At 22.0% G+C, this 15,034-nt stretch overlaps 2 protein-coding genes and 1 long non-coding RNA gene across 3 annotated transcripts; 1 reads left to right on the plus strand and 2 right to left on the minus strand.

Annotated features, from left to right (window-relative positions):
- Positions 1 to 1,144: 1,144 nt before the first annotated feature.
- LOC122504867 (polyubiquitin-B) lies at positions 1,145 to 5,480 on the minus strand. Its single transcript, XM_043616180.1, has 2 exons — positions 5,323 to 5,480; positions 1,145 to 2,328 (listed from the first exon to the last, which is right to left on the minus strand). The coding sequence occupies exon 2, from the start codon at positions 2,319 to 2,321 to the stop codon at positions 1,404 to 1,406; it is 918 nt and encodes a 305-aa protein (XP_043472115.1). The 5' UTR covers positions 2,322 to 2,328; positions 5,323 to 5,480; the 3' UTR covers positions 1,145 to 1,403.
- Positions 5,481 to 5,866: 386 nt separating this feature from the next.
- Positions 5,867 to 7,895, plus strand: LOC122504868. The gene is made up of 2 exons (XR_006301870.1): positions 5,867 to 6,013; positions 7,802 to 7,895. It is a non-coding gene; the product is annotated as an uncharacterized LOC122504868 (long non-coding RNA).
- Positions 7,896 to 9,203: 1,308 nt separating this feature from the next.
- Positions 9,204 to 14,956, minus strand: LOC122504869 (GATOR complex protein NPRL2). The gene is made up of 8 exons (XM_043616181.1): positions 14,519 to 14,956; positions 13,535 to 13,626; positions 13,191 to 13,347; positions 12,816 to 12,933; positions 12,468 to 12,702; positions 12,033 to 12,163; positions 9,754 to 9,923; positions 9,204 to 9,405 (listed from the first exon to the last, which is right to left on the minus strand). The coding sequence occupies exons 1-8, from the start codon at positions 14,624 to 14,626 to the stop codon at positions 9,232 to 9,234; spliced, it is 1,185 nt and encodes a 394-aa protein (XP_043472116.1). The 5' UTR covers positions 14,627 to 14,956; the 3' UTR covers positions 9,204 to 9,231.
- Positions 14,957 to 15,034: the final 78 nt, after the last annotated feature.

Consider the following 15,034-nt stretch of genomic DNA (forward strand, 5'->3'; position numbering starts at 1 on the left):
TAGACAATTTCTTGTAATTATTTGAACCTTAGGCCACAATATTAACAAACAGTATTTGACAAAAATTAAGAGATTATTTGTGATACACTCCGAAGAAAGGTACCTACCTTAGAAGCAAATCGTTTTAAGGTTATGTTTGTGTCATTTTTAACTCATTTAAAAGTTTTTGTTTAATTTTGTAAGACGAAATTTAATTTTGATTAATTATTTTAGTTGTAATAAAGATTTTGATATTAGTTTTTGTATATTCAAAGTTAATCCCCTTTGTGTAATTTCATTCAAAATAATACAAACATAACCTATAATTTTTTGCTTCTAAAGTACTTTTCTTCGGAGCGCATCAGCTCAAAGCTGCGCAAGGGACTTGCGCACTGTAACAGATCGAGTTATAGAATTGGGAGGCTTCTCTTAGTTATTGACATTTTTAAGGTTATTTTGAGAAATTGACACGATTCCGCAGAGAAATGTTTTAATCAAATTCTTTCTGAGCATTTAAAAATAAAAATCATAGAAATCCATTGAAATTTGTGTTGCGCCCTTGTTACGAAAATAACTATTTCGTCCTAACTGCATGGAAAGTATGGCATTGAGGGCACGCACGATTAAACTCTCATAGTAGTTAAAAATTAAGCTTTATATAAACATTATATCGAATGAAGTCTCTAATGATAGAAGTTTTAAAATAGAAATAAAAAACAATGTATTCTGGAAACATAGTATTTATTTAGAACGTAGTAATTAATAATTAAACAAAACTGAAACAGGAACTTTTAAAATTGACAATTTTGATAAACGAAATGGGAACAAAACCAAATATCTCATTATTTTTTTAGAGAAAATAAAAAAAAATTGCAAATTTTTATAGACAAAATAAAACAAGTTGAAAATGTTTGCAGTTTTATAGTCAACATAAAAAGAAAGTCGAAAATGTCGCATTTTAATGAAGAAAATCAAATAATTAACAAGCGGGCGCAAAATACTTTTCAGCCCGCTTCTCCCACTCCCGGGCGTAATGTGTTACTTTGCGCCCGCCTTAAGTGCCCGAAATGACATACTTTCCGTGCAGGTAGGACAAAAATAATATGTTTTGCGTGTTATACATTTTCGTAAGGGAATTGTGACAAAAAAAAATGAAACTTTAATATTTTTGGAATGCGTGTCTTTATTGGAATTCTTTTACACAGAAATGCGATAATTCAAAAACTAAAAATTGAAGAAAAAAAGCAGTTTTTTTTTGTTCTCGTCAAAGAAATAAGAGTTCAATTGCTATTTAAACCATAGACACAAATGATGAAAAGGTGTGAGAAAAATTATCTAATTAAAAAGCGAAAAAGCTTTGAAAACAAAATTTTTTTTTTGAAGTCTACTTGATAATTGTTTTTTTAAGGAAAAAAAAAGTTTTTTTAGTTTCCCCCACGAAGACGAAGAACTAAATGGAGAGTCGACTCCTTTTGGATGTTGTAGTCAGAGAGGGTTCTTCCATCCTCGAGTTGTTTGCCGGCGAAGATCAAACGCTGTTGGTCTGGGGGAATTCCCTCCTTGTCCTGGATTTTTGCCTTCACGTTTTCGATGGTATCGGAGGCCTCAACTTCAAGGGTGATAGTTTTTCCCGTAAGGGTCTTGACGAAAATCTGCATTCCTCCACGGAGACGAAGAACCAAATGAAGCGTCGACTCCTTTTGGATATTATAATCGGAGAGGGTTCTTCCGTCCTCGAGTTGCTTTCCGGCGAAGATCAAACGCTGTTGATCTGGGGGGATTCCCTCCTTGTCCTGGATTTTCGCCTTCACGTTCTCAATCGTGTCGGAGGCTTCGACCTCGAGAGTGATCGTTTTTCCAGTCAAGGTTTTCACGAAAATTTGCATTCCTCCACGGAGACGAAGAACCAAGTGAAGGGTCGACTCCTTCTGGATGTTGTAGTCGGAAAGGGTCCTTCCGTCCTCGAGTTGCTTTCCAGCGAAGATCAAACGCTGTTGATCTGGGGGAATTCCCTCCTTGTCCTGGATCTTTGCCTTCACGTTCTCGATGGTGTCGGAGGCCTCAACTTCGAGAGTGATGGTCTTTCCAGTCAAGGTCTTGACGAAAATCTGCATTCCTCCACGGAGACGAAGAACCAAATGGAGGGTCGACTCCTTTTGGATATTATAATCGGAGAGGGTCCTTCCGTCCTCGAGTTGCTTTCCGGCGAAGATCAAACGCTGTTGATCTGGGGGGATTCCCTCCTTGTCCTGGATTTTTGCCTTCACGTTCTCAATCGTGTCGGAGGCTTCGACCTCCAAGGTGATCGTCTTCCCGGTGAGGGTTTTCACGAAAATTTGCATTGTTGAGCTAAAAAAGGAAAATTGTGAAAGTATTTTATTATTTAGAATATAAATAAAAGGGTAAATAAAATAGACTATAAATTAAATTTTTCATAACTATAAAACATAAAGATATCGATAACTCCGAGTCAAAGACTCGGATTTCTTCATGTTTTATAATAATTTAAAATGGCCCAGTGATAAAATCATTATTTTTTAAATTTCAATTATTCCTAAATTCTTCAACTAAAATGCATATTAGAAAATAAAAATTTCAAATAATATAAAAAAAAAAAAATTTCAATTAAACTTTTTCAAAAAAAAATTAATTTCAAAATTCAATTATTTCTTAAAATTCACAATAATATTGCTTTTAATATTCAATTATAATCAATAAATTTTAACTGAAATTCATTTTTATAAAGTGAAAATCAATTTTCAGTAGAAAATTCTACGAGAATTCCATTATTTAAATACAAAAGTAAATAATTTTTTAATTTAATGTTTCTTAAAATTAAATTCTTATAAAAATTTTATCAACAAATTTTTATATAATTAAATTCTGTCGACGAATTTTTTATATAATTTTTAAGAATATAATTGAATTCTTTTGAGAAATTCAATTAAAATTGCGTTAAAAATAATTGAAATTGTGCAATAAGTTTTATTAATTTTTTGTAAATTATTGAAATTTTGCCAAGAATATTAAATATTAAATAATTAAACGTTGTATTTGGATAAAAATTACAGTTTCGCCAATAAGAATCAATTAAGGTGTAACATAACCTAAAATTTAACAAATTATTCTTTAATTTTTGTTCAATACTTCAAAGTGTTTAAATTGTTGGAAACTAAATTCTTTAACTTTTCATTAAAACAGATTTGAAATTAATTTTGTATATCTTATATTATTTTTTCTATTTTCTATTTTTATATCTACAATTAAAAAATTACCCAAACAATTAAATTTTGATAAAATCTTTTAAAAATAATTAAATTTTGGTAAAATCTTTAAAAATAATTGAATTTTGATAAAATCTTTTAAAAATAATTGAATTTTGGTAAAATCTTTAAAAATAATTGAATTTTTAAAAAATATATAAAAAATAATTGAATTTTGGTAAAATCTTTTTAAAATAATTGAATTTTGGTAAAATCTTTTAAAAATAATTGAAATTTGATAAAACTTTTTAAAAATAATTGAATTTTGGTAAAATCTTTTTAAAATAATTGAATTTTGGTAAAATCTATTAAAAATAATTGAAATTTGATAAAATCTTTTAAAAATAATTGAAATTTAATAAAACCTTTTAAAAATAATTGAATTTTGGTAAACTCTTTTTCAAATAATTGAATTTTGGTAAAATCTTTTTAAAATAATTGAATTTTGGTAAACTCTTTTTTAAATAATTGAAATTTGATAAAATCTTTTAAAAATAATTTAATTTTTAAAAAATATATAAAAAATAATTGAATTTTGGTAAACTCTTTTTTAAATAATTGAATTTTGGTAAAATCTTTTTAAAATAATTGAATTTTGGTAAAATCTATTAAAAATAATTGAAATTTGATTAAATTTTTTTAAAAATAATTGAATTTTTGAAAAATATATAAAAAAATAATTGAATTTTGGTAAACTCTTTTTTAAATAATTGAATTTTGGTAAAATCTATTAAAAATAATTGAAATTTGATAAAATCTTTTAAAAATAATTGAATTTTTTAAAAATATATAAAAAATAATTGAAATTTGATAAAATCTTTTAAAAATAATTGAATTTTTGAAAAATATAATATATACAAAATTTTAAGAATTAATTATAAATACAAACATGATTTCTCCGAAACTTTAATCAGAAATCTAAAGAAGTAAATCTAAGAAAAATTTTATTTTTAAATTGACATTTAAAGATTTTTCATTAAAATTTTTGATAATTTAATTATTTTTAAATTTTTCAATATAAAACTGTTTTAAAAGTCGATTTTCAAAAATTGTAACAAAATACTTTAAAAAAATTAATTATTTTCAAATAAATTTTACAAAATTTCAATTATTTAAAACGATTTTTATTATATAGATATAGTTTATAGTTATTTTTCACACTATAAAAATCGAAATAATTTGCATTTTATATTTTTTTATATATTATATTTTTCCACCTTTGCAATTAAAAATAAAAAAAGTAAAAAATTTAAAAAAAATTTTAAAAAACAATTAATTAATAATACAATAATTAGAAGTCATTAAATAATGAAATAATAATAATAAATAATAAAAAAATACTGAAAAAATAAAATATTCTCTTATAATATTTGAAAATTGATAAGATTATTCACAAAAACAAAAAAATTTTAATCGAGAAAATATTCATTTCTCTAATTTGTAAAAAAACTAATTATTTGAAATATTAAATTATTTGCAGAGAATAGAGATTTATTGATTATTTACAATGAGCGTATCACAAAAAGTGGCACAAAGAAAAGTGTTTATCAACTCGACAAGTAAAAAATGTTCACAAAAGAAATAACAAAAGATAACAAAAGTATCAAATTGATTGAATTGATTAAAAACTTGAAGAATGTTAATTTATTTCCATTTCGCCACGAAATGGATTTTTTCTTAGAATTTACAAAAAAAAAACAATTATTATTATTTAAGTTCTTATTTCATTTTCCTAATAACAAAATCAATACACGCCATTTTGTAAAACGAAAATATTTTCCAGAAAGTTCGTTAGAAAACAATTTCGATTGTAATCCACTCTCTCAAAAGAAAAGGGGAAAAATAAACCAAAAACGTAAAACTATTGAACACAAAGGAAATTAAAAAAAAAATTATTTAATTTTAAGATGCTTTGTTGATAATAAAAAGAAATTTATTTCCTTCTCTGTTGGAACTCGGAAATGACAAAACGCGTCTTGACACGATTTAGATTTTAACGATTAAATGTCAAAAGCAAAAAAAAACTCTCGGGAAAAGTTATTCACATTTTTGAGTAAAAATTGGAAATTAATTCACTTACCTCTTGACGAGACAATTTATCGAGAATTTGATACGAAAAATATGTGATTTCTGTGTCAGAAATAACCGAAGATGATGAACAATGGAGAGACTAAACAGGAATTAACGTTTCTTTTGACGCTGTTCCACTTCCACTGAAAATAACAAGAATAATGTCCTGAATATAGTCGCAATTGCTGGCAACCGAACAAATTCACTGCGCACCAAAACTTCGCCGCAATGGCGCCAACAGAAAAAAATTGAAACATTGAAAAGTTCCTAGAAAATGTTTCGGGAAAATTTAAAAATAAAATTTCGGTAAAATGAATGAAATGAATAAACAAAATGGGTAAATAATAAACAAATTAATAATAACCAGAAAATCAAGAAGTAAATATTAAATAGAAAATAAAAAAAAAATTAAATAAAAAAAATAATAAATAGAAAATAAATAGATGCATGCGCGCGCAGCGTAAAGAATGCGACCAATCAACGACAATAATTTAAAACTAGACCAATGAAATTAAAGTACCGTGTTCATTCATTCAAAATTAGTTAATTAATTATTCTTTGTAGATTAATTCACTCTATATTATATCAACTCTCAGTTATTGCAGATTCCATTTAAAAACACGTGTTTACATTCCAACTCTATTTCTCCTGGAAATTTTGCTAGTTAATATTTTCAACATTTTTCAAACAAAATTCAAAAGGTAATTTCAAAATTATTATTTCCTACTAAATATTAACAATTCTGCGCGGGAAATAATTTTTTTTCTCCTATTTCTTTATTTTTAAATGCAATCTGTGTAAATATATTTTTAATTTTTTTTTTTAAATTCTAACCTCAAAATTTATGAAGTTTATTCATTTTACCCATTTTACATAATTTAATATTTTAAAAAAATTGTAGTTCTGTTGAGAATTAGAAATTGAATTGGAAAATTATTAATATAAAATTAATGAAAGAAAATTAAAAGTATAACGTAAAAAATTGTTTGAATTTTAAATTATTAATTATATTAATTCTTATTAATTAATGTTAATTAATAAATTAAATATTATTAAATTATTAAATTAATATTCTTAAATATTAAATAATAATTAAATATTAATTAATAAATAAAATTTAATTCAATTAATTTAATTAAAATTTTAAAAAATATTAACAACATAACTAATTATTATTTTCTTAATATGTTACACAATTTTCCAAAAGATAATTCAATTACTTTCTAAAATTTTTATATAATTCTTCCTAAAAATTCAATTATCTTCATAAAAAGTAAAATTCTTTTGATTCAATTATTTTAAAAAAATTTAATAAAATTCTTGTCAAGAATTTCAATTATTTTAAAAAATTTTAAACAAATTCTTGTGAAGAATTAAATTTTTTTTGACAAATAATTCAATTCTTCAGAGGATTTCAATTATTTCCATAAAATTTAATAAAATTCTTGACAAGAATTCAATTTTTTTCATAAATAATTAAATTCTTTGGAAGATTTCAATTATTTTCATAAATAATAAAATTTTTCAAAAAATTTCAAATTATGTTCAAAAATTTTAATAAAATTCTTCCTAAAAATTCAATTATCTTCATAAAAAGTAAAATTCTTTTGAAGATTTCAATTATTTTCAAAAATAATTGAATTATTTGGAGGATTTCAATAAATTTAAAAATTTTTAACAAATTCTTGTGAAAAATTCAATATTTTTATAAATAATTGAATTCTTCGGAGGATTTCAATTATTTTTACAAAATTTAAAATAATTCTTGACAAGAATTCAATTTTTTTCATAAATAATTGAATTCTTTGGAAGATTTCAATTATTTTCATAAATAATAAAATTTTTCAAAAAATTTCAATTATGTTCAAAAATTTTAACACAATTCTTCCTAAAAATTCAATTCATAAAAAGTAAAATTCTTTTGAAGATTTCAATTATTTTCAAAAATAATTGAATTATTTTGAGGATTTCAATAATTTTCAAAAATTTTGAACAAATTCTTGTGAAAAATTCAATTTTTTTAATAAATAATTGAATTCTTCGGAGGATTTAAATTATTTTCATAAAATTTAATATAATTCTTGACAAGAATTCAATTTTTTTCATAAATAATTAAATTCTTTGGAAGATTTCAATTATTTTCAAAAATTTGGAACAAATTCTTGTCGAGAATTCAATTTTTTTTATAAATAATTGAATTTTTCGGAAGATTTCAATTATTTTAAAAAATGTGAAATAAATTCTTTTCAAGATTTCAATTTTTTCATAAATAATTGAATTCTTCGAAGGATTTTAATTATTTTCTAAAAATTTAATAAAATTCTTCGCAAGAATTCAATTATCATAATAAAAAATAAAATTCTTGACAAGAATTCGATTTTTTCATAAATAATTGAATTCTTCGGAGGATTTCAATTATTTTCAAAAATTTCAAATAAATTGTCAAATTAAATTAAAATTTATAAACTATTTAATTTTTCTATTTGCAGATAATGGAAAAAATGTAAAAAAATAAATGTTTCCGATCATTGAGAAAACGGTGAAAAATGATTACAATAATTCATCGTTGGAGGAAAAAATCGAGAAAAAAAAATGCCAACAAATGTTTTAAATTTGTAAAATAGAAAAAAAAACTCGTTTTTCTTTTTCATTCACGCAATGAAACGAAAATTCTCGACTGCGAAATTCAACGAATTTCACGAAAATTCTAATGATAATCATCACGAAATTAAAACGAAAAATTTTGATGATGATTCTTCTTCAACAGCAACAATACAAATTTTCATTAATTATGGTGGACGAAATTTTACATTAAACATCATGACAAATGAAACAATTGAAAGTATAAAATTGCAAATAATGAATAAAACACGTATATCAATTGAATATCAAATTTTAAAATATTCCGGTTCAATTTTAAATGACAAAATGACAGCGCAATTTTATAATATCGTCAAGGAATCGACAATATTTCTCAGTATTCGCACATTTGTGAAGAAATTTGTATTTTTCTCACCGCCACGCACACGTTAAATGAAAAAAAACAAAAAACAAAACCAGAAAAAATATTTTTGTATTAAATATTTTTTTATTTATTAAAATTTTAATTCAAAAAAAAACTGAGTATTTGAAATTTGTTGGAATTATTATAATAATAAAAGAAAAAGTCTAAACGAATAAATAAAAACGAAAACGAAAACAAAAACAAAAATAACAAAAAACTTTTTCTTAAAAAGAAGTTTTTCTTACAAAAAGAATTTTTTTTTTTTCTTCTTTTTCTTTTTTTAAGAAAAACTTCTTGAAAATTAAAAGTATTTTTAATTTAAATTAAAATTAATTATTTCTAGAAATAATATTTTAATTTTAATTTCATTGAAAGTATTTTTAATTTTTATACTTGGAAATATAAAATTTGAAGTTTTATCTTTTTTTCGCAATTAATTGTTAAAGTGATGAAAAAATTTATTTGAATCAAATAATCGATTAATTGCGTCTATCATCAAATGTTAACTTGAATCGAATAATTTTTATTCAAATCAAATGAATTGTTTTTAATCTTTATTCTTTTATTTATTACTTTTATTTTACTATTAATTTATTATTTTCAATAATTATTAGAATTAGAAAAAAATAATTATTTAATAATTTCAGTATTTTTTTTTGTTTTTTATAAAAATTGATTCAAATAAATATTTATTTGATAATAGACAAATAATTTTCAAGAGAATTAATTTTCTAATTAATTTATTCTTAAGAAATCGATTATTCGAATAAAATCAATTTTTTTCCCAGTGTAACAATTAATAAAGAAGAAAGAAATGAAAAATTGTGAAAAAAAATTCAGAAGAGTAGGAAATATTTCAAAAATTTGAAAAATGAAAAGAAATTCACTTGAAAAATTGGAAAATTCGTATATGATTTATTTCCACAGCATCACGACATTGGGATCGCGTTCGACAATGTCTTCGATTTGCGCCACTGTTTGTCCGGTGGAGCAACAAATTTCGTCGAGATTGTAAGAGCCAGTGAAATATTTATAAAGAACGTTATTTTTACATTCCTCGCTCAGTATTCCCGGCAGGCGAATTGGATACTATTTTTTAAAAAAAAGAAACAACATTTATTACATTTTTTTAAAATACTAAAATTAAAATTATATTTTTCTTCTTTTTTTAAATTAATTTAATTTAATTTCTATTAAATACTAAAACAAATTATTTTCTTTTTGCGTCTTTTTCTTCATTAAATTTAATTCATTTTTCTTATTTTTTGGAAGAAAAAATATGAAAAACATAAAATAATTTAATTTCTTTAAATACGAAAACAAATTATTTACTTTTTCGTATTTTTTTTTAAATTAATTTAATTTAGTTTTTATTAAATACTAAATGAAACTTTTGTTAATTATTTTCTGTTTGAATTGCTAATTAATTTTCGTCACCTTGTAAACACGACGAATGAGACCCTCAATTAAACCGAATTGAACGAGACGCCTCTCATTGATCCTCAAACTCTGGGGATTTAATCTCTGGCACAAATCCCTCATACTGCTGCCGTGTGTCATATTTGAGTACATGCGGAAAATGTCCCTTAAAAATGCCGGTTGTCTCGCTTTAAAAATAGAAAAACAAAATTAATATAATAAAAATTTGCAAATTTAATGAAATTTAGTTAAATTTTTTTAAATATATATATATTTAATTAATTATTGAAAATAAAGGATTTGTGAAAAGAATTTTAGTTAAAAAAAACTTTTTAAAAAATTGAAATGCCAAAATTCAATTATGTTCGAAAATTTCAAAAAAATTCTTGTCAAAATTTCAATTATTTTTATAATGAATAAAATTCTTCTTCGAAATTCAATTATTTTCATGAATTTTAATAAAATTCTTGTCAAAATTTCAATTATTTTTATAATGAATAATTAATAATAAATAATAATAAATAATAATAATTAATAATAATAATTAATTCAATTATGTTCGAAAATTTCAAAAAAATTCTTGTCAAAATTTCAATTATTTTTATAATGAATAAAATTCTTCTTCGAAATTCAATTATTTTCAGGAATTTTAATAAAATTCTTTGCAAAATTTAATTATTTTCATAAACAAACAATTATTCACCACAAGAATTCAATTATTTTTAAAACTATTCAAATTCTTCGCTAAAATTCAATTATTTTCAAAAATTGTAATAAATTTCTTCACACAAATTCAATTATTTTATTACAAATAATATAACTTTTCACTGCAGTTTAATTATATTCATAAAGTATTAAAATTCTTTGCAAAAATTCAATTATTTTCAAAAGTTGTAATAAATTTCTTCCCACAAATTTAATTATTTTTACAAATAATAAAAATTTTCATTGTAGTTCAATTATTTTCAAAAGTATTAAAATTCTTCGCAAAAATTCAAATATTTTCAAAAATTTAGAACAAATTCTTGCCAAGAATTCAATTTTTTTCATAAATAATTGAATTTTGCGGAGGATTTCTAATATTTAAAAAAATTTGAAACAAATTCTTGTCAAGAATTTAATTTTTTTCATAAATAATTGAATTTTTCTCAGGATTTCAATTATTTTCAAAAAAATGTAATAAAATTTCTCCCAAGAATTTAATTATCAACATAAAAAATGAAATTCTTCGAAGGATTTCAATTATTTTCGTAAAATTCAATAAAATTCTTGTCAAGAATTCAATTTTTTCATAAAGAATTCAATTCTTCGGAGAATTTCAATTATTTTCAAAAATTTGAAACAATTTCTTGTGAAGAATTTAATTTTTTTTATAAATAATTGAATTCTTTGAAGAATTTCAATTATTTTCATAAAATTTAATAAAATTCTTTGCAAGAATTCAATTTTTTTTATAAATAATTGAATTCTTTGGAGAATTTAAATTATTTTCATAGAATTTAATAAAATTCTTTACAAGAATTAGATTTTTTTTATAAATAATTAAATTCTACGAAGGATTTCAATTATTTTTGTAAAATTTAATAAAATTCTTGTCAAGAATTCAATTTTCTCATAAAGAATTGAATTCCTCGGAGGATTTCAATTATTTTCAAAAATTTGAAACAATTTCTTGTGAAGAATTTAATTTTTTTTTTATAAATAATTGAATTCTTTGGAGAATTTCAATTATTTTCATGAAATTAAATAAAATTCTTGTCAAGAATTCAAATTTTTATAAATAATTGAATTCTTCGGAAGATTTCAATTATTTTCAAAAATTTGGAACAAATTCTTGGCAATTATTCAATTTTTTTTCATAAATAATTGAATTTTGCGGAGGATTTCTAATATTTAAAAAAATTTGAAATTAAATTATTTTCAAAAATTGTAATAAAATTCTTCCCACAAATTCAATTATTTTTATAAATAATAAAAATTTCCACTGGAATTCAATTATTTGCAAAAAAATTGAAATAAAATGACATTATTTTTAAAAATTTCATTGAAATTCGTCGAAAGAATTTAATATTCAAAAAACATTCAGTAAATTTTTTATTTTCGTATTTAAATAATTGAATTCTCGTAGAATTTTCTAGTACAAAATTGATTTAAAAATGAGTTTCAGTTGAAATTTTAGATAATAATAATTGAATATTAAAAGCATTATAACGTGAATTTTTAGTTTAGTTTTTAGTTATTTTCAGTCATTTTTAGTTGTTTGTAGTTTTGAATTAAAAAATTGAATAAATACTCACGACTCTTCGACGAATATTCTATACATTTTTCTTGTAAATTCAAATCCTCCGCGAGTTCCTTGAGTTTTGGAGTTGTCGCATAAACGTTACTGTATTGAAATATCGGAATTAATGTCACGACTCCGTAATATCTGCAAAAAACAATTTTCCTTTATTCAATTTTATCAGTAAATAGTTATTAGTATTAAAATAAACAATAATTATTTATACTATTATTAATTATTTTATAGTGAATATTTAATACAATTAAATTTGAATTAAATTGACTAAATTTTAAAAAAAGACTGAATTAAAATTTCTTTTTTCTTTCAATTTTAGATGGCTTTGGAAATTAATTAATAATTTAATAATTTTAAATAATAAAATAAAATAAAAGTGAATTTTCAGTTATGATATTAATGATAATGAAAGAAAATGAAGAAATTCAAATCATACACGAGATTTTGTACGCAGCTCTTGACGAGATTATTGTCAACGTCGGCCTCGACGGCAATTCGTGAAACGTGATTAAATCCGTCGATGTAGGGCAGGACTTGTTGTGTCGTTAAATCCCATTGATCGCTGCGAAATGCTTCGCGGCCCTCCAAAAATATCGGCACCTGGTGATCCAAAACTGGCTGCGGTTCCGGTGCCAGGCGCACGACTTTTAAATGCGACGTCATTGTTCCTTCTTTATCAGAAAATTTTTCAATTATTAATTTTAGAAAATGGAAATAATTAATAATAAAGAAAACATACAATCAAGAAAAATATTTAAATCTTTTGCTTTCGCAAAATAGTTACCAGTCAGTGTACACATTTTATGTAAATTTAAATCCTGCATTACGTGTCGCAGCATTTCGGCGAGGCGCGTTTTATCCTCCGAAGCGGAGAGAAATGTGTTTTCAATTTCCAAAGCCATCTAAAAAAAAATAAATTTTAATTCAATTCGGTTTTTTAAATTCAGTCAATTTGATTCAATTCGGTTTTTTAATTCAGTCAATTTAATTCAATTCGGTTTTTTTTAATCCACTTAATTTAATTCAATAGTTTTTTTTTGAAATTTAGTCAATTTAATTCAATTCGGTTATTTTTAATTCAATCTATTTAATTTAATTCAGTTAATTTGATTCATTTAATTTTTATTTTAGTTTATAAAAATAAGAATTCAATTCTTACCAAAAAATCGGACATTTTCTTCACAACTGGCTCATAATGAACTGTTCGCGCCTCTGAATTGCAAACGAAACAAAGATTAAAATAAAATGCATTTCTCGCATATTTTTTATCGTCAATTTTCACTGGAAATCCAAGAATTTTGTAGTCCTTTAATGTTCTGAAATTCAGAATTAATTTAATAAATCAATTAATAAGAATAAGAATAACACTAAAAAAGACAAACAAAAAAATAAAAAATAACAATAAGATAAATAATAAAAATAGCAAAAAAAAATAATAATAAACTTAATATTCAAATTGTTTATAAAAAATAAAAAACTATTTCTTTTTTAATTTATACCAACACAGTAATTGTACTTCGTTGAAGTTGTGCCTTTGGAATAATGTAAACACTCACATTGTCGAAAATATCTTTTGAAATATAATTGTCTGGTACCTGAAAAAAAATAATCGTAAGGCAAAAAAGAATAACTTCTAAATTATACAAATAAAGAAAATAGACTATAAACAATATTTTAGAAATAATGGTAATAACAAAAATAATTTAAAAAGTACTAATAAAAATAATAGTAAAAATACTAACAAAAAAATGATAAAAATACTAATAGAAATAATAAAAAATTTGTAATAATAAAAATACTGAAAAAATACTAAAATAAAAATAATAAAAAAATACTAAATTAAAAATAATAGTAAAAATACTAATAAAAAAATTATAAAAATACTAACAAAATACTAATAAAAATAAAAGAAAAATACTACTAACAAAAATACTAAAATAAAAATACTGAAAAAATATTTTAAAACAAAAATACTGAAAAAATATTAAAATAAAAATACTGAAACAATACTAACACAAAAAATACTGAAAAAATACTGAAATAAAAATAATAAAAAAATACTAAAATAAAAATTATAGTAAAAATACCAATAAAAAAATTATAAAAATACTAACAAAATACTATTAAAAATAATAGAAAAATACTACTAACAAAAATACTGAAAAAATACTAAAATAAAAATATTAAAATAAAAATACTGAAAAAATACTAACAAAAATAAAACTGAACAAATATTGAAAGAAAAATAATTAAAAAAAGGCAAAATAATAATAAAAATAATAGAAAACTACTAATAATAAAAATAATAGTAAACATACTAAAAAATACAAAAATAAAAATACTGAAAAAATAACAAAAAATACTAATAAAAAAAAAATAATAAAAATACTGACAAAATGCTAATAAAAATAATAGAAAAATAATAAAAAAAGTAAAAAATAAGGGAATTAAATTAAAATAAAAAAAATAAAATACCGAAACACTTACCTGACAAGTGATTTTTGGACCAGCAATGTGATGGAATTCTGAGAAAAATATACATCGAATCGGCCCTTCCTGGCCCTTTTCGTCCAGATTTATCGAATACGTTGTCATATTTAAATAAATATTTTTTAAAGAATCATTTTCTTTTTTTTTTATTTTTTATATGCAATAATTTTTTATACGTATTTTCGGTGTATTTTTAAAAATTCTCCCACATCAAAGAAATAAATATTTTCTACTACTATTATTTACAGACAATTTTTTAATTAAAACATTTTCTCCTCTTCGATAAATTTCCATAGTTCAATCTATATATATTCAAGAATTACTTCATTTATTTATTATATATTTATTAACAAACGTAACAAAATTAAAATTAAAACTTTGCGTAAAATATGAATGACATAAATGTAAATTCATGTTATGAATTCTTTTGACATTTTAAGGTTATGTCTTCCCGAAATCAGCTGATTAGAAGGGTTTTTTTTAATTTTAAAAAAGATAAATAAACGTTAAAAA

The sequence above is a fragment of the Leptopilina heterotoma genome, unplaced genomic scaffold, assembly GCF_015476425.1.
Source record: "Leptopilina heterotoma isolate Lh14 unplaced genomic scaffold, ASM1547642v1 Lhet_325, whole genome shotgun sequence".
Taxonomy (NCBI): domain Eukaryota; kingdom Metazoa; phylum Arthropoda; class Insecta; order Hymenoptera; family Figitidae; genus Leptopilina; species Leptopilina heterotoma.